This window comes from Rhinopithecus roxellana, chromosome 19 (genome assembly GCF_007565055.1).
Source record: "Rhinopithecus roxellana isolate Shanxi Qingling chromosome 19, ASM756505v1, whole genome shotgun sequence".
NCBI lineage: Eukaryota > Metazoa > Chordata > Mammalia > Primates > Cercopithecidae > Rhinopithecus > Rhinopithecus roxellana.
Window position 1 is genome coordinate 53,123,449 of NC_044567.1, and position 20,492 is coordinate 53,143,940.

General features: G+C 42.0%; 1 protein-coding gene and 1 pseudogene across 2 annotated transcripts in view; one reads left to right on the plus strand and one right to left on the minus strand.

Annotated features, from left to right (window-relative positions):
• ANKFY1 (ankyrin repeat and FYVE domain containing 1) overlaps positions 1–20,492 on the plus strand; it is a 99,343-nt gene that overhangs the window by 20,628 nt on the left and 58,223 nt on the right. For both annotated transcript variants that reach the window (XM_010382188.2, XM_030922818.1), the window contains exon 3: positions 5,471–5,589. In XM_010382188.2, the coding sequence (XP_010380490.2) occupies positions 5,471–5,589 (119 nt within the window). The remainder of the gene's footprint in view (positions 1–5,470; positions 5,590–20,492) is intronic.
• On the minus strand, positions 18,301–20,044 carry LOC104677248 (annotated as a pseudogene).

The window sequence follows — 20,492 nt, forward strand, 5'->3', positions numbered from 1 at the left end:
TTTGTATTTTTAGTAGAGACGGGGTTTCAACATGTTGGCCAGGCTGGTCTTGATCTCCTGAGGTACGTCTGCCTCGGCCTCCTAGAGTGCTGGGATTACAGGTGTGAGCCACCATGCCCGGCCTGAGGCAAGATTTTTATCTCTTGTTTAAGGCTTATCTTCAGCATAGTGTAGGAGTCATGGTGACAGCATTGCTAATTAAGCAGGAATTGGCGGACATGTCTAGGAATTCAGAGGGCAAACGTCCGTTTCTCTTGAGATGGTCAAAGCAAAACAGTCTTGGAACTAGTTGGAGGGTGCGTCACGATGGTTGAGGTTGAACTCTGGAGCCATACAGTTTCTGTTAGAAGCTTGGGGCTGGGTGCGGTGGCTCAGGCCTGTAATCCCAGCACTTTGGGAGGCCAAGGCGGGCAGATTACCTGAGGTCAGGAGTTTGAGACCAGCCTGGCTAACATGATGAAACCCTGTTTCTACTAAAAATACAAAAAATTAGCCGGTCCTGGTGGCGGATGCCTGTCATCCCAGCTACTCGGGAGGCTGAGGCAGGAGGATCGCTTGAACCGGAGAGGCGGAGGTTGCAGTGAGCTGAGATTGTGCCATTGCACCCCAGCCTGGGCAACAGAGTGAAACTCTGTCTCAAAAAAAAAAAAAAAAAGGCATGCTAATGTTATGTGGGTGAAATTATAAAGAGAAAAGAGCAGGGTGAGCACCTGTGATGTTGCGTATAGTCCAGAACAGCAATGATGAAAGACTGAATTGGGATGCTGGATCTGGCAAAGAAACACAGATGTGAATAGACATAAGAAGGAAGGACTTGAGCCGCTAGGGAGATAGAAGCTCAGTCTACATAAGACTTAGTAAATTTTCAAATAAATTACGACATTTTAAATAGATCGCTCACACCCGTTATCCCAGCACTTTGGGAGGCCGAAGCAGGTGGATCACCTGAGGTCAGGAGTTTGAGTCCAGACTGACCAACATGACAAAACCCCATCTCTACTAAAAATAAAAAAATTAGCCACATATGGTGGCACACACCTCTAGTCCCAGCTACCTAGGAGGCTGAGGCAGAAGAATTGCTTGAGCCTGGGAGGTGGAGGTTGCAGTGAGCCGAGATTGTGCTACTGCAACTCCAGCCTGGGTGATCGAGTAAGACTGTCTTAAAAAAAAAAAAAATCAAAATTTAGAGGATGCAAATAACAATACAATAACTCAGGATTCAAAATTACTGTTATCTGAGACCTTTCTAAATGAAAGAATAATCTATTACAGAAAAAGGGAAGCATATATTCTGAGTAAAGGATAGTTCTATAAATTCAATAGATACAGCTTCTTGTAAAACATAATCCATTGTCTTATTTTTCCTCTTCTTCCATGAACAAGTGAAAACTTTGTTTATTACTGGCCCGGGGAAGCCTGATGTTTTCCTGTTACAGACATACCTCTCCTACTCTTTGAGGCTCTTTCCCATTAGAACTCCCATCGTTTAGTTTTTCAATTGCTTATCAGTTGATTAGTAATTTTATTTCACATTCATTGTGTTGAAGTCCTCGGAGACAATGGGAATGAGACTGGGCAGTTTTCTTCCTGTCACTTTTTAGCTAGTTATGGTATGATCTTATGACTCCAACAAGTCTCCCTTCAGCTTCTGAAACGTGCCCTAGGCCAGGTGTGGTGGCTCACGCCTGTAATCCCAGCACTTTGGGAGGCTGAGGCAGGTGGATCGCTTGAGGCCATGAGTTCGAGACCAGCCTGGCCAAATGGTGAAACCCTGTCTCTACTATAATTACAAAAATTAGCTGGGCTTAGTGGCATGTGCCTGTAATCTCAGCTACTCAGGAGGCTGAGGCAGGAGACTTGCTTGAATCCGGGAGGTGGAGGTTGCAGTGAGCTGAGATCACGCCACTGCACTCCAGCCTGGAGGATGGAGTGAGATCCTGTCTTTTTAAAAAATAGAAAAAAAAGGCTGGGTGCGGTGGCTCACACCTGTAATCCCAGCACTTTGGGAGGCTGAGGTGGGCGGATCATGAGGTCAGGAGTTCGAGAACAGTTTGACCAACATGGTGAAACCCTGTCTCTACTAAAAATACAAAAATTTAGCAGAGCGTGGTGGCACTCGCCTGTAATCCCAGCTACTCAGGAGGCCGAGGCAGGAGAGTCGCTTGAACCTAGGAGGCGGAGGTTGCAGCAGTAAGCCAAGATCACGCCACTGTGCTCCAGCCTGGGCAACAGAGTGAGACTCCATCTCGCAAAAAAAGAGCCTGCCCTTTATCTAAAGAAGACTGAAACTCTATGTTATCTACAATTGAATATCAGATAGGGAACGGAGTCTTCCTAGGGGACTAAGCTGTCGAGATGTGGTAACTGAAATTGAGAAATCAATTTTTTTTTTTTTTTTTTTTGAGACGGAGTCTCACTCTGTCGCCCAGGCTGGAGTGCAGTGGCCGGATCTCAGCTCACTGCAAGCTCCGCCTCCCGGGTTCACGCCATTCTCCTGCCTCAGCCTCCCGAGCAGCTGGGACTACAGGCGCCCACCACCACGCCCGGCTAGTTTTTTGTATTTTTTTAGTAGAGATGGGGTTTCACAGTGTTAGCCAGGATGGTCTCGATCTCCTGACCTTGTGATCCGCCCGTCTCGGCCTCCCAAAGTGCTGGGATTACAGGCTTGAGCCACCGCGCCCGGCTGAGAAATCAATTTCTAAAGCAGACATCTTTTACCAACGTAGGGGAAAAAATACCTTTATCCCATAACATGCATTTTGCTGAAAAATTTAAATAGTATTTTTATGTGCATCTTAGTAGCTGGAATGACTGATGAATAGGTTTTAAAATTTTTTAAGTTGAGAAATGTGGAAGAAACCGGTAGCCTTTCTTTTCTTTCTTTCTTTTTTTTTTTTTTTTTAGTAAGAGACAGAGTCTCACTATGTTGCCCAGGCTGGTCTCAAACTCCTAGCTGTGGCCTCCCAAAGTGCTGGGATTACAGGTGTGTGCCACTGTGCCTGGCCTACATTTCAAGTTCAGGAGAACAGTTTTGTCCCATAAGGTAGTTAAAAACGATGGCTATATGTAGTTACTTACTGTACTCATTCTTTTACCAAACAAACCTATAGTTTTTCCTATTCAAGTGTTTGAGAAACTAGCAAGAAACTGTTCATCTCCTCTCCAGTTACAACATTCTGGTTTCCATGTTTTAAAAGGAAATACTCTTTAATTGAGTGGAATCAAGTTTTTTAAAAAAATTACTGGGTCCTTAATTGTTTCAACATAGAATCTTCATGGACTGGACTTGTCTGATTTTCCGGTTTTCATTTGTGTTTTAAAAAATTATTATTAGAAATTATTGATGAGGCCGGACGCGGTGGCTCAAGCCTATAATCCCAGCACTTTGGGAGGCTGAGACGGGCGGATCATGAGGTCAGGAGATCGAGACCATCCTGGCTAACACGGTGAAACCCCGTCTCTACTAAAAAATACAAAAAAACTAGCCGGGCGTGGTGGCGGACGCCTGTAGTCCCAGCTACTCGGGAGACTGAGGCAGGAGAATGGCTTGTAAACCTGGGAGGCGGAGCTTGCAGTGAGCTGAGATCCGGCCACTACACTCCAGCCTGGGTGACAGAGCGAGACTCTGTCTCAAAAAAAAAAAAAAAAATTATTGATGAAATCCTTATCTTTATTTCCCTTTGGTATGTCAGATTATAAAAGAGAGAATTTTGACCTGACACTCATGAATGGGGTAGAAATTTTCTAGAAACATTCATTCTTATAATTTTGTGGCTACAAGTTATACTCGTGGTTGAAATAGTACAGACTGAAAATCTATTTAAGTTATTAGGATGTAATACTTTATAAATATATTCAGATTTTAAAAATTATTTGTGCTTTGTAGGTAGCTTCTTGTTTTCATTAAATTTTTTACACTTTGTCACAGGATATGCTGATACAGTTTTATGTTTTGTTTTACATAGAGTATCCTATTTCTTCTTTGACCATGAATAATGTTCTACTGTGTTAACAGCAGTTTGTAATAATTTGAAATAATAAATACTCTCTTAATCTTGTGATCTAATATCATTAGTTACCGCTTGGTCTTCGATAGAACCGGAATTGTTGATACTTTCAAATGATGATTAAGTGTGTTGTAGACAATACTCTTGTAGGGTAGAATGTGTCTCTGTCAAGCATTATATACAAACAATATTCTGTTGGGGTTTCCTCCTTTTTTTTTTTTGAGACAGAGTCTTGCTCTGTCGCTCAGGCTGGAGTACAGTGGCGTGATCTCAGCTCACTGCAACCTCTGCCTCCTGGGTTCAAGCGATTCTCCTGCCTCAGCCTCCTGACCAGCTGGGATTACAGGCACCTGCCACCATGCCTGGCTAAGTTTTGTATTTTTAGTAGAAATGGGGTTTCACCATGTTAGCCAGGATGGTCTTGATCTCCTAACCTCGTGATCTGCCCACCTCGGCCTCCCAAAGTGCTGAGGTTTCAGGCGTGAGCCCCCACGCCTGGCCTGGGTTTCCTTTTAGTGGATGGGTTAATTCATGTAATGGTATTTTTCTTTTTCTTTTTGTCCATATAGTGGTTTTTGTGTAGTTAGTTTCCGAAGACTTTCTAACCTAGTGAATACCTTTAAAGTTGAATAGGAACATAAAACATATGACTACCAGCAGGATGATGACAGTGACTTTGGATTCCTGCCAGGATAGCCATACGGCATGTACTCGTGGCAGCCCAGTGGGTCATCTTGACTTTTTTGTTCACTGCCCAGATGCTCTCCTCCGGTAGCATTTGACATTTCGGAGTTACACATAAATATCTATTCAGGAAGATCGTTTCATATAATGGCATGTCATAATTATGGAAACAAGTTTTGAAAAGAAAGCTTTTTCCTCAGCCCATTTTTTTATAAGTAGTTGAGTCAAATTGGTCAATATTAGGGTCTGAATGTTTCTGGTGAGAACAGGAGTCCCGATGCTGGGTGCCGTGTTCATGGCTGCTCGTCAGTTTGTTCACCCTTTTTCTGTTTAACCTTGCTTAAGCATTACTGTGGGGCATAGCAGCGGTGTAGTCTCAGAGCCGTCATCACCAGCTTTAACCTTTCTGTCTTTCTCCCCCTGATGGTTTAGCTTGTTTTAGTCTATATAAAATATCTTTACTTTTTATGTGAATATTAATCCTCCTCCTTAACTTGTAGGTTCACCACTGTAAGAATCCCATTAGAAGATGTATTTGAAAGCCGAGCATGCCATGTGAATTAAAGCCAGAATTTACAAATAGAAAACATTTCTAGCAACGTATTATAAAGATGGCCCATCAGAATTCAGTGCCAGCATACAGAAACAATGTTTTGCTGTAATTTTTCCTTTTGCAGAAGTATGTTGGTCAATACTCCTGTGTTTATCAGCTATGAATCTTAGCTTTACCTAGGTATAATGACATTTTTCTAATATATGTGGATCTTTTTCTTCATCAGCGATCTGAAGATAAAGGTTGGGGACAGGCACATCAGTGCTCACAAGTTTGTCCTGGCAGCCCGCAGTGACAGCTGGAGTCTGGCTAACTTGTCTTCCACTAAAGAGTTGGACCTGTCAGGTGAGCCTTTGAGTGATCAGGGACACAAACCTGCTAGTGGAAGGGCTCTTGGCAGAAGGTTATGGTGTCTCATTTTGAAATATTTGTGATTCAATGAAAGTAAATAATTTTCTTAGCAATTGATGGTGACCACAAACTAGTTAAATAATTAATGAATCAGTAGGTTGTACTTTTAGGTACTTTGTGTATCTACCTATTTAGGAGGTAATACCTGGCTAACAAATCATAAATATTTGAGTATCTGCAATGTCCTTATGATTTATAAAATGTAAATATTTTTCTGTACACTCATTTCATGAAAAAGTATGCTGTAAATAAGGATTCATGTCCAGAAAATATTTTTCCCTCAAGTCTAATAAAAAGTCCTGCTGTCAAATTGCTTAAAACTTCATAGTAGATGCCAAAGGACTTTTTTTTTTTTTTTTCTAAGACAGAGTCTCACACTCTGTCACCCTGGCTGGAGTGCGATGGCAATCTCAGCTCACCGCAATCTCCCGCCTCCCAGGTTCAAGCGATTCTCCTGCCTCAGCCTCCCGAGTAGCTGGGATTACAGGCACCCGCCACCACACCCAGCTAATTTTTGTATTTTTGGTAGAGACAGGGTTTCACCATGTTGACCAGGCTGGTCTTGAACTTCTGACCTCATGTGATCCACATGCTTCAGCCTCCCAAAGTGCTGGGATTACAGGTGTGAGCCACTGTGCCTGGCCAAAGTACTTTTTCTAGCCTATCAGAACTGAACTCAGAACAGTTACTCGGAAGAATAACAATATTCTTTCTTTAACATCAAAGGATGACCATTAGCCTTCAGAATTTTAATAAGTATGGGTTACTACATGAGATGGTGGATATGTTAATTTGCTTCACCACAGTGCCCATTTTACTCTTTATGTATCCCACAGCATTGTGTCGCATAGCTTAAATATATGCAGTACAACTGATGTTTTAAAAAAAATTTTAAGGCCGGGTGTGGTGGCTCACGCCAGTAATCCTGGCACTTTGAGAGGCCAAGGTGGGAGGATCACTTGAGCCTAGGAATTCAAGGCTAGTCTGGGCAATATAGCAAGACCCTGTCTCTACAGCAAATTAAAAAAAAAACAGCTAGACATGATGGCATGTGCTTGTAGTCCCAGCTTCTTGGGAATCTGAGGGGGATGGATTTCTTGAACCAAGAGTTTGAGGCCACAGTGAGCTATGATGTCACCACTGCATTCCAGCCTGGGCAACAGAACAAGACCCTGTCTCAAAAAAAAGAAAAAGAAAAAGTTAATAGCTGCCTTGGCCTATTTACTGTTACTTGTTTTATATCACATTTTGTGTGTGTGTGTGTGTGTAGGATTGAAGCAAATAGGTGGCAAGTGGACTTTAAAACAGTCGTTTTCAAAAGTCGACCTGAAGGTTGCATTGTCATTTAGTACTTGCCTGACTGCTATTGGCCAAAAAGGGACAAAGAGCAAAATTTTAATTTACTTCTACTATTAATATTCGTGAGAATTATATGGTGAGGAGAATGACAGGGATGTGTTCTGAGAATGTGTCATTACGTGGTTTTGTTGTGGGAACATCATAGAGTATATTGACACAAATCTACATGGGCTGCAACCCTGTACAGCATGTTACTGTGTGGAATGCCATAGGCAGCAGTAACACAATGGTAAGTATTCGTATATCTAAACATAGAAAAGGTCAGTAAAAATAGAATATTATAATTTTATGGGACCACCATTGTATCTGCAGTCTGTTGTTGACAAAACATAGTTATGCTGCTTATGACTACTTGCCGAAGTGATTGTCTGTGTGAATTATATCTTTGTTCAGAAGGTTTGTCAGTGGAGAAGGTACTATTTTCCATGTGCAGTGCCAGGAACACTGAGATGATTATAACACAGTCCCTGCCATACGGAGCCATTATTCTGCTGGAGGAAACGGGCCATTCACAAATCATTTCAGACCAGGGCTATAAATACAGAAATGTAGTTAGCTTTGATGTAAGGTTGAGGAGAGACTGAGTTGGGGTGATAAAGGAAGGTTTCAGAGGTGGCTAATACCTGAGTTGTGTTGTAAAGGCTAAGTAGGTGTTTATCTCATGGATTAAGGGGAACGTATGTCAGTGTTTCCCAGCTGTGAGCCAACTCTCTCTTTATGATAATTTTGAGGATTTAACTTGAGGTCCATAACTAAAAGTTGTAGATACAAATGCACATACACACCTACACATGTGCAGATGCCTGCATGCCAGTAACTAAAAACATCTGCTTGGGAAATAGTTTTTTACTGGGAGGGCACCAGTCCACGTGATCGAAATCTCAAGGCATAACTTTTTTTTTTTTTTTAAGTATAGTGTTTTGAAGCCATGTATCTTTGACCTCATATGTAACAGAATTATGAAGACCTTACAAGGTCATGTAGCATTCTTCACAAAATGTATGATAGGATCTTCATTATATGAACAGAATGTCTATGAAGACTAGAAGATAATAAATACATGGAAAATATTCGACTTTGCTAGAACAAAGTTAAGAATAAGCTACTATGTTTTGATATCTGTATAATCAGAAACGGATGATCCCAGTAGTTGTGAGTGAGGCTCATGAAATTGGTATTCTTGTACATTGCCAGTGACATTATAAATAGGTATGACCGTTTTAGAAAGCAGTTAGGCAGCCGAGCTGTGAAATATTCCTACTTTTTTTTTTCTTCATTATCTGACTTCTGGGATACTGTCCTAGGTAAGGTAACTCAGACAGTGCTCATGTTCCTCAGTTTTACTTTAATTGTGACATAGTGACTGCAACCAAAATGAATGAGAGGGAAAATAAAACATCACTGCTCTCTGAAACAAAATTACCCAACACAGAAAATTCCATTAAGGCAAAAAAAGCCAATGTCAACGTTGAATTAAAAAATTTGTTTTACACTGAACTTTTTTAGTACATCCAGACTTGTAGAGCTCTCATTCAGTGCTGTCTGGCCACAAGATCTCATCACTATGAGTCAGGAAGTTTTATCGAGTTTAGGGAAATAGAATATTAATATCTTTAATTGTCTCTAGACTCTCCTCCAGTTGTAAATAATAAGTGTGTTTTGATTCTACCATAAGATTTGCTTTCAGGAGTGATCCACTTCAAAGCAAAAGGTTTTTGTGGCTTTCATAGATCAGGCACCTGTGAAGATAGCAGATAGGAGAACATGTGGCATTTTTACTTTTTATGACATTTTAATGAAATGTATCTTTGAAATGTGTTATGGGGGAGAGGTCCAAGGTGGTAGTGGCATGTGTGGACCTGTTCCTGTTGAATTGTGTGCTTTGTCCAGCCGTGCTGCTCATTGCGTCAACCTGGGGGTGCAGTTTCTGAGACTGCCTGGGAAGCCTGTGTGTTATGTGATACTTGGAAGCACTAACACTTCATGGCTGGCCAGCAGTTTGAGGAAGATTGGAAATAGGTTCTTGTAAACAGGTGTATAAATAGCATAAAAGCTATATTTTAAAGGCTCAAATGTTTTCCACACCAACAGGCTTGATAAAATCATTTAATGAATTTATCGGTGTTTTGTTTTTTCAACATTAATCCATTCATATCAAAAATATTGAGTGGTAAGCACTTTTCTTTCTTTCTTTTTTTTTTTTTTTTGAGACGGAGTCTTGCTCTGTCGCCCGGGCTGGAGTGCAGTGCAGTGGCCGGATCTCAGCTCACTGCAAGCTCCGCCTCCCGGGTTCATGCCATTCTCCCACCTCAGCCTCCCGAGCAGCTGGGACTACAGGCGCCTGCCACCTCGCCTGGCTATTTTTTTGTATTTTCAGTAGAGACGGGGTTTCACTGTGTTAGCCAGGATGGTCTCGATCTCCTGACCTCGTGATCCGCCCGTCTCGGCCTCCCAAAGTGCTGGGATTACAGGCTTGAGCCACTGCGCCGGGCCAGTAAGCACTTTTAAAGGTGTTAGGGATACAAAGTGTACAAAATTAAATTCTTGCTTGCATGAAACTTACATCTTAGAATGTAAGAAAAACTCCACATTTTTCTTTTGAAGTTCTTGTCTAATTGATATTTATTTCCTTCCTTCCTTCCTTCCTTCCTTCCTTCCTTCCTTCCTTCCTTCCTTCCTTCCGTCCTTCCGTCCTTCCGTCCTTCCTTCCTTCCGTCCTTCCTTCCTTCCTATTTTTTTTGACAGAGTCTCGCTCTGTCGCCCGGGCTGGAGTGCAGTGGCTGGTTCTCAGCTCACTGCAAGCTCCGCCTCCCGGGTTTATGCCATTCTCCTGCCTCAGCCTCCGAGTAGCTGGGACTACAGGCGCCCGCCACCTCGCCCGGCTAGTTTTTTGTATTTTTTAGTAGAGACGGGGTTTCACCAGTGTTAGCCAGGATGGTCTCGATCTCCTGACCTCGTGATCCGCCCGTCTCGGCCTCCCAAAGTGCTGGGATTACAGGCTTGAGCCACCGCGCCCGGCCTCTTTCTTTCTTTTTAAGACAGGATTTCACTCTGTCACCCAGGCTAGAGTGCCATGGTGCAATCATAGTTCACTGCAGCCTTGACCTCCTGGCCTCAAGCGATCCTCCCACCTCAGCCTCCCGAGTATCTGGGACCACAGGTGTGTGCTGCCATACCTGGCTCATTTTTTGTAGACATGGGATTTTGCCGTGTTGCCCAGGCTGGTCTTGAACTCCTGGACTCAAGGAATCCTCCTGCCTTGGTCTCCCCAAGGCCTGTTGGGATTACAGGCGTGAGCCACTGCACACAGCCTTAATTACGAGAATTTTAGCATATGTTGATGAAATACAACAGGCATTATATACACTTTAAAGGTATTTGGATATATGAATCAAACCTTGTTCAAAAAAGTGAAATGTTTGTACCTGATGTGGTCCACTGGTGAAGGCACAGTCCCTGCTGTAGGGATGCAGTGAGGCATAGTCCCTGCTGTAGGATTCTTTTCTGTTTTTGAGATGGGGTCTCTGTCACCCAGGCTGGAACGCAGTGACGCTATCATGGCTCACTGCAGCCTCGAACTCCTGGGCTCAAGAGATCCTCCCACCTCAGCCTCTCAAGTAGCTGGGAGTACAGGTGTGCGCCACCATCCCTGGCTAGTTGTTCAATAGAGATGGGCTCTTGCTATGTTGCCAAGGCTGGTCTCAAACTCCTGGGCTCAAACGATCCTCCCGCCTGCCTCAGCTACCCAAAGTGCTGGAATTTCAGGCCTGAGCCACTCTGCCTGGCTCTTCTATAGGATTTTTGCCATTAATGGATAACCTCAATCTAATCATGAGAAAACATCAGACCCAAATTGAGGGACATTTCTCAAAATAATCAGCCAGAGTGTTTCTCAAACATGTCAAGGTTATGAAAAACAAGAGTGATTTAGGAAGTATTACAGCTTGGGTGAGAAAGACACTGAATGCAGTGTAGAATCCTCAGTTGGATTCTGGCCACAGAAAGGGTATTACTGGTACAATTGGCAAAATGGGGCCTATAATTAGTGAATGGCATTGGTATTGTATGTATTACCTAGTTACCTAGTTTTGATCGTTGTACCAGGGTTATATAAGCTGTGTTAATAATAGGGGAAGATGAGTAAAGGGCATAGGGGATGCTCTGCAGCTTTTCTCGAAGTATGAAAGTATCTGAAAATGTAAACAAAGTAGAAATTAGTTTTTTTATTATTAAGATATCTTTAAATATATGAAGTGATAGATGTTAATTAGCTTATAACCATTTCATAATGTATACGTATATCAAAACATGTCATACATTAACTCTATATAATTTTGTCTGTTATACTCTAATAAAAAAGAATAAAAGATAAAAGTTTATAAAGATACTGATTGACCAAGTGGGAAGAGAAAGAATACGACTGTTAGCTCAACAAAGCATAACAAATCTGAGTCCACAAGGAAAGTATTACATTTACTTCTTGGTGAAGTAAAGCAGTTTGCTTCTAGCAAAATGATCTGTTTATGACCTCTCTGTAGCACTTTACCAATAGCAGCTGACACGATGAGAGGTTCCAGTGGATTGGAATGGCTGTTTGGAAGCTAGAGTTTGTTGCATGCTTTCTCAAGCAAAGGTCTTACAGTTCCTTGGCATAAGAACTCAGGGTATGAGTCATTCAGCTCTCCTGGAATGTGTCCTGGATAGTGTCAAGCCATTCCAAACAGCAGAAAGCATCCTCCTGTATTCCTTTTCCCTCTGGTTGGGAAAGCTATCCCCTGACGCACCACCTGGAAAGCTTGCACTCTGCAGTGGAAAGGGCATAGTTTCCCAAACCGTGTCCTCAGGGAGAGCTGTGTGATACTTAAATCTTTAGGAGAAGCACAGCAATATTCAACATCTGTTGGCTACTGTGTGAACTACTAGGTCAAGGCTGTTCAGTTTCAGTATTAAATCATAGTGTGTTCCTTCGATGACATCCATGGGAAGTTTAGAATATGCTCACAAAAAAGTAAAAAAGAATATGCTCACAAATTCTTTGCTGTTTCTCCCTTCAAAGGTGGATTCCAATTCTCCTCTTCAGTATAGGCTGATTCACCTCTAGTGAATGGAGTGTGGTAGAAGTGACAGCTGTCACTTGAGAGATGGCTTCATCAAAGGCATTGTGGCTTCCTCCTTGTTCTCTCTTTTGGATTGCTCACTTTGGGGGGACATTAGCGGCCATATCATGAGGATACTCAAACAGCCTTGTGGCCTCCTGCCAGCAGCTGAGTCCCATGCCCAAATATTCTCTTAGAGCTCAAAATAATCTATTTTATCTGTGGTTATATTCTTTACTTAATCCTGATACTGCTTTTGGTTTTTTCTCACCAATCTTTGGTTATGTTAAGTTTGTGTTTATGTTGGCTTATTGCAGATTTGGTATAGGTTCATTGTTCTTTTAATTTTTATTTATATTTAGTCAATTCAATAATTTCTTTTTATCTGTATTAAATCTTTCTTTGAAATTCCTTTGAATTATTTTTTCTTTTTGAGTTGAACTATCTTTTATCTCATTTTCTTTTCTTTTCTTTTTTTTTTTTTTTGAGACGTAGCCTCACTCTGTCGCCCAGGCTGGAGTGCAGTGGTGTGATCTTGGCTCACTGTAGCCTCCGCCTCCTGGGCTCAAGTGATTCTTCTGCTTCAGCCTCCTGAGTAGCTGGGATTACAGGCACGCGCCACCACCTCTGGCTAATTTTTGTATTTTTAGTAGAGGTGGGGTTTTGCCACGTTGGCCAGGCTGGTCTTCAACTCCTGACCTCAGGTGATCCGCCCACTTTGGCCTCCCAAAGTGCTGGGATCACAGATGTGAACCACCGTGCCTGGCTTCATTTTCTAATACGTTTAAGACTATGTCTTTTTTTTATAGTATGAATCTGGTTACCTCACAAATATTTTGGTAGGTAACAGTTTTCATTGTGATCAATTTCTAAATAGTCTATTGTAATAATGGCAAGTTTTTATATAGCAGTTACTATGTGGTGGTGGTGTTTTGAGTGCTTTATTACATACCAACTCCACACAGTTAGCAAGGATTGGAGCTGGGATTTGAACCCTAGGCAGTTTGGCTGCAGAATTCGTGCCATTAACCACAGTGCTGTGCTGCCTCTCAGTTTGGTTTCTTTTTCCTCCAAATTGAGGTGTAATGGAAGTACAGTAAACTCACATTAAAAGTAGCATTTTGGTAAGTTTTGACATATGAATACACCTGTGAAGCCATCACCACAATCAACATAAACATTTCCATCCTTGCGGGGTGTGGTGGCTCACGCCTGTAATCCCAGCACTTGGGGAGGCCGAATTGGGTGGATCACCTGAGGTCAGGAGTTCGAGGCCAGCCTGGCCAACATGGTGAAACCCCATCTCTAATAAAAATACAAAAAACGAGCTGGCCATGGTGGCACATGCCTGTAATCTCAGCTACTTGGGAGGCTGAGGCAGGAGATTGCTTGAACCTGGGAGGCAGAGGTTGCAGTGAGCCAAGATCACACCATTGCACTCCCATCTGGACGACAGAGCGAGACTCTGTCTCAAGTAAAAAAAAAAAAAACTAACAAAAAACATTTCCATCGTTACAGCTTTCCTCATGTCTCCTTGCAGTTCTTCCCTTTTGCCATCCACTTCTGCAGCTAAATGCTGATCTGCTTTCAGTCTTTATAGATTAGTTTGCAGTTTCTAGGCTTTTATAGAAATGGAATCATAGAGCTTAGAGTCCCTTTTGTCTGACTTCTTTCACTTCTTTTAGCGTATAGATTTTGAGATTCACCCCACACCTTAGTATGTTGCTTTGTGTTTTAATTATTCATTCTTTGTTATTGTTGAATAGTGTTCCATTGTATGAAAATACCGCACTTTTGTTTTTTTTCATTTACCTGTTGATGAACATTTGTGTTCTTTCTGGGTTTTATTAGAAAGAAAATTACCTGTGTTCAGCCAGGCACGGTGGCTCACTCCTGTAATCCCAGCATTTTGGGAGGCTGAGGCAGGCGGCTCACAAGGTCAGGAGATCGAGACCATCCTGGCTAACACGGTGAAACCCCGTCTCTACTAAAAAATACAAAAAATTAGCCGGGTGTGGTGGCGGGTGCCTGTAGTCCCAGCTACTTGGGAGGCTGAGGCAGGAGAATGGTGTGAACCGAGATCGCACCACCGCACTCCAGCCTGGGCGACAGAGTGAGACTCCATCTCAAAAAAAAAAAAAAAAAAAAAAAAGAAAGAAAAAATTACCTGTGTTCAGTTGTGTAAGGCCTTTCTGTAGACAGGTTTTTATATCTCTTGAGTAAATATCTAGGAGGGACTATTTAATGTTAAGAAACTACCAAACCATTTTCCACAATGGAGGTACCATTTGACATTCCCGTCAGCTGTGGACATGAGCGCTCCGAGTGCTTCACATCCTGACTAGTGCTTGATGTGGGCAGGTTGTTTTGGGTTTTGTTTACAATTTTAGCCATTCTAATGGATACAGAGTGCGTGGCGGTTTTATTTTGCATTCTCCTGATAACGAATAATGCTGAGCCTTGTTTGTGTGTTATTGACAATTTGTATATTTTCTTATACAGTATTCACGTCTTTGGCCTTTTCAAAATGTGGCATTGTATTGAGTTTTGAGTATTGAGTATTAACAAACAGTTCTGTATATAATTTAGATACAAGTCATTTGTCTGAAAGCAAGCATCCTTAACTTTGTTCTTGATCTCAGGGAGATATAATGAGATCTTCTATCATTTTGTATAGATTAGTTGTAGGTTTTTCTTGGATACGCTTTATCAATTTGAGTATTCCTGGTTTTCTAGATAAGTTACCTGAATTGGTTTTTGAGTTTTGCCACTTTCTTTGACATCTGTAGAAATGATTATATAATTTTTGATGAATTACAAATGTTAAACTAAGATTGCATTCCTGGGGTAAAGCCTATTTGGTCATTATTTATTACCCTTTTTTGTGTATGTTGTTGAATCCTATTTGCTAATAGTTTGTTTAAAAATTTGCAACAGTAATCATGAGGGATATTGGCATGTAATTTTTTTTTAATGTTTTTCAGATTTTACTATTAGGGTTATATAGGCCTTATATGATCCTTCATTGTCTGTTTTCTGAAAATGTTTTCTAAGATTGATGTTATTGTTTATTTCTTGACTATTTGATAGAATTCACCATTGAAGTAATCTAAGTCCAGAATTTGCTTTCTGGGAAGCTTTTTGAACACAATTTTTTAAATATATAATCTATTTAGATATAGGACTATTCAGATTTGTTTCTTCTGAGTCAGGTTTGGGAAGTTTTGTTTTTCAAAAATCTGTCTATTTCATTTAAGTTGTTGAATTTGTTAGTATGAATTTGCAGTTTTCTCCTTTTAATGTCTGTAGCAGTAACTCCTTTTTCATTCTTGGGTATTGGTGATTTATGTTCTCACTCTTTTTTTCTTGATCAGTCTAATTAGAAGTTTGGCATTTTTATTATCTTAAAGAATGAGCTTTTGGCTTTGTTAATTTTCTCTATTGGTTGTTTTCTATTTTATTGATTCTTTATTTTTTTGAGACAGAGTCTCGCTGTGTCACCCAAGCTGGAGTGCAGTGGCGCAATCTCAGCTCACTGCAACCTCTGCCTTCCGGGTTCAAGCAACTCTCAAGCCTCAGCCTCCTGAGTAGCTGGGATTGCAGGCATGCGCCACCACGCCCAGCTATATTTTATTGATTTCTATCCTTTTTTTCTTTCTTTGGATTACTTTGCTCTCCCATTCTCCTTTTTTCTCCCTAGTTTTCCAAAGTTGTGGAACCTGAAATAATTTATTTTAGATCTTCTTTTCTAATACAAGTACTTAAAGCTTTGAATTTCCTTCTAAGCACTTCTCTAGCTGCGTCCTATGAATTTTATAGTAGCTGGGACTGTAAGTGCATGCCACCACACTCGGCTTATGTAAAAAAATGTTTTTTGTAGAAACAGGGTCTCACTGTGTTGCCCTGGCTGTTCTCGAACTCTCAGCCTCAAATTATCTTCCCACCTCGGCCTCCCAAAGCTCTGGATTCACAGGCAATATCCACTATGCATAGCCTAGTTCTATCAGTTCCTTAAAGGAGAGCGTTAATATCTCCTATAATTTTTTTTTTTTTTTTTTTTTTTTTTTTTTTTGAGACGGAGTCTGGCTCTGTCGCCTAGGCTGGAGTGCAGTGGCCGGATCTCAGCTCACTGCAAGCTCCGCCTCCCGGGTTTACGCCGTTCTCCTGCCTCAGGCTCCGGAGTAGCTGGGACTACAGGCGCCCGCCACCTCGCCCGGCTAGATTTTTGTATTTTTTAGTAGAGACGGGGTTTCACTGTGTTAGCCAGGATGGTCTCGATCTCCTGACCTCGTGATCCGCCCGTCTCGGCCTCCCAAAGTGCTGGGATTACAGGCTTGAGCCACCGCGCCCGGCCTCCTATAATTTTAGAATTGTCTAGTTCTCCTTTTAATTTTTGTCAGTTTTTCTGCATATATTTTTTAGCCTCTATTATGTACATTTACATTTATAATTATGACTTCCTAATGAATTATTGCTTTTATCATTTTAAAATAATTTTTGCCAAGTGCAGTGGCTCACGGCTGTAATCCCACACTTTGGGAGGCTGAGGCAAGTGGATCCCTTGAGCCTAGGAGTTTCAGACCAGCCTGGGCAACATGGCAAAACCCCATCTCTTCCAAAAATGCAAAAAAATTAACCAGGTGTGGTGGCACGCACCCGTGGTTCCAGTTACTTAGAAGGCTGAGGCGGAGGATCACTTGAGCCTGCAAGGCAGAGGCTGCAGTGAACTGAGATCAGCCCACTGCACTCCAGCTTGGGTGACAGGATAAGAGTGAGACCCTGTCTCAAAATATACACACACACACACACACACACACACACACACACACACACACACACACACACACACACACACACACTCCAAAGCCATGGGAGAGGAACAAAACAGGGAAACTCATCCAGTGCAGTTGCTGCTTCAAGTTTCGCCTTCCTCTCAGTTCACCTGCTTTTGTTGACTTTTCCAAATCTTTAGGTCGTTGTACTCTGTCTAGAGTTTTTAGCTATAATCAGTTAAAATGGGATGGGTTGTTCCACTGCCATAACAGAACTAGAACCTCTGTCCTTGTATTTCATTTTGACCCAGAGATTATTTAGAAATATGGTTTGAGGTTTAATTTTATTTCCAGGAGGTTATATTTAAGGATACATCCTTAAACTGACTAAAAATGCTATTTATTGATACAAATGATACAGTCTACCAAGATTTTTTAATTTTATGAAGCAAAACCTTTTTTAAAAATATAAAACAAATCCTTTAATTTTTCAAGTGTTTTAAAAAACAATTTTATACTTAAGCCAGCCTTGAAAATAAGTACAAAATTTACCAGTTTACTTTAAAAAAAAAAAAAAAGACAACTCAAGCACCCACTCTGTGCATAGCACTATTCGAGGTCCAATAAAAGGGAATCTTAACCTTAGAAATATGAGTCCACTTTCTGGAATTGTATTATCTCCTTTTCCAGAGAGTAAAAATAAATAAAATCACCTTCGTTTACTACAGATCCGCCCCATACCACTTCTGGTTCACAGAAAAGCTAGTTTCTGCCGAATTAAAGATGCAATGAACTCAGTTCCTGCTTTCCCAAAAATACAAAAGCAGAATTCCTTTTCACTAAAAAAGTAAACAGTTTTCCATGCAAGGGCAGTTTGTTTCTAGTAAGTATTTAAAAAAAATTTTTTTCCTCTAGCTGTTCTTTAAGTTTTCTTCCTCTCATATTGCCTTTTCTTGTATAAGGCAAACCAGGTATCTTTTTTATGCTGTTTTTCCTTTCCTAAGAAAAGTATTGCATCTTGAAGACAAGCCATTTCAAGAGTACTGATAAAAAATAACATTAAAAAAACTTTAAAGGTGAATCACTTACATCACCTTGATAAAGTAAAAAAAAAAAAAAAAAGCAGTTGGCGCTAAGATAGCGAATTCCAAAAATCTGTGTCTGAACAATTTTAAAAACTGTTTATTTTGTAACAGTGTACCCCTAGTCCAAGGTAACTATGTTCTAAAAAATTTTGGTCAAAAAATTCATAAAAACCCTTTCACTTCAGCCTAATAAAAGTGATATCTAGAAAATATGCCACATTATTAACTGTCTTAAAAAGCTCAGATTCTACAGCATTCCTAAGGCACAGTGTTCTGGAAGACAGATGTACTGCTGTTGGCGTTGTGTTAGATACGAAGCAGCCATGACAGGCTTCAAGTGAGCCCCGACAGGCACCTTCCTCCTGATGCTGTGGGTGCGAGAGAAGAGTCAGACGTAGGCCCCCCCGGGCTGCATGAAACTCTGAGACACTGTACCAGCTACTGAAACTTGGGCCTCTCCCCCGGATCTAAGGCCCAGCAACAGGCCATCACAGCAAATGGTTCATCGGGACAGTTGATTGGCTGGGTTATTCGGTAACCATCTTTCAGGTATGCGGCCATCTCGAAGGGGTCAGTGTCCACGTAGGCCATCTGGCCCAGAGTCATGAGTTCCCACAGCATCACTGCAAAGGCCCACACATCACTAGTGCTAGACAGCTCATTATTAACCAGACTTTCAAGAGCCATCCAACGAACTGGCTTATTTTCATTGTCCCCCCAAACAGTGATAGTCCATGGAGAACCAGTCTCTGGAGAGGGCGTTGTCTGCGATCTTAACTTGAAGTGTGTTATCAGTGACACAGTTCCTAGCAGCCAGGTCTTTGTGGATGACTTCCCTTCTGGCCAGGTAGCTCCTTCCACAGGCAATCTGAATAGCCATGTGTACCAGGTCTTGTTGAGAAATTGCCTGTGGCTTATTGGCCTCTAACTCGCACTGCTGTAAAAACAAGTTAAGATTCCCCCAATTCATGTAAGGCAATATCACCATGGGCTTTTCTCCTTTTCCTATACACACATGAGTAATAGGAAGAAGATTCCTGTGATGAAGACCTCGCAGCTTATCACTTTCAGTGAACATCATTGTTGCCTGAATTTCAGAAGCTTGATCTTTAACTGTTGTGAGAAGTGCTTGTTTTTCTTTATTTGGATCTTTTCTATCTATTAAAATTCCATGGAAAATATGCCCAAAAGTACCTTGTTGGAGTACATCTTTTAGAGCTATCCTCTCCTTCACCTTGGCTTTGGCCTCCAAAAGAGTGACACTTCTCAAGTCGTTCTTCTCTGTCCACAAGGTAGGATAACCTGTGGAGCTGGTGATAGGAGTCGCATTGTTGGGTGTGTCAGCCCTCAGATACTGGGTCGTCTGGGTGGATGGCTGAGACAGCCCTTGGGAACTTACTGCTGGCATTAATGCTGTCATCCAGTTCAACCCTTTTCATACTATGAAGGTGCAAAACAGCTAATATTATTGCTACGAGAAATATTACTGCACAAGAAACCCCTACCCTAATATGAAACACGCATAGAAGTGGTTGTAACTGTATGTACAGGACCATTTTTGGTGCACATTTTCCTTGGTTTAAAATTTAAGATGGTAAAATTCTTTGAAGAATTTAGTCAAGTTGAGTTGCATTAGTATCATAACTTCAGCATGTACTTTGCCAGTACAGGAAAGCTCTACCCAAAACACTGATAAAATGCGTGGAACTTCCCCGGAAACGGAAATGTTGACCTGGGGCATGTCCATTGCCAACACATTGTCCGCTTGGAATCCCAGCTTATATTCAGCCTTGGACTTCTCATGCCAGGTGAAGTGCAGGACGTTTGTCTCACTGGGTACTAACAGATTAAAGGATAGAGCGTAGTGACTAATAAGGTCATTTCTCACATAATAAAGTTCTGCATCAAGACCAATCAGCCGGCGTACCTCGTCCTCACTCAGGTAGAGGCTCACGCTGGGCCCCGCGGCGGTCAACTGCAGCTCCGGGGACCTCGCGCATGGCCGCCTGCCGCCCCTCCGCCCACCCGCGGCCCCGAGCCGCTCACAGCCCCGAGCGGGGGCGGCTGCCCAACTCATCAAGCCGCTGGCCCGTGGCAGCCAGTAGCGGCTTCAGACCTCCAGAGCGCGCCGCCGTCGCCGCCTCGGTGGCATCGTCCGAAGTAGGGGAAGCAAAAACTTGTGTGTGAAGTAGATTAAGAACAAAAATAGGGCTCGGCATGGTGGCGCACACCTGTAATCCCAGCACTTTGGGAGGCCACAGTGGGCCGATCACCTAAGGTGAGGAGTTTGAGACCAGCCTGCCTAACATGGCAAAACCTCATCTCTACAAACATACAAAAATTAGCTGGGTGTGGTGACACACTCCTGTAGTCTCAGCTACTTGGGAGTCTGAGGCAGGAGAATCGCTTGAATTGGGATGTGGAGGTTGCAGTGAGCCGAGAATGCGCCACTGCACTCCAGCCTGGGTAACAGAGTGAGGCTCTGACCCAAATAAAAAGAAAAGAAAAAAAACAGTTGGAAACTC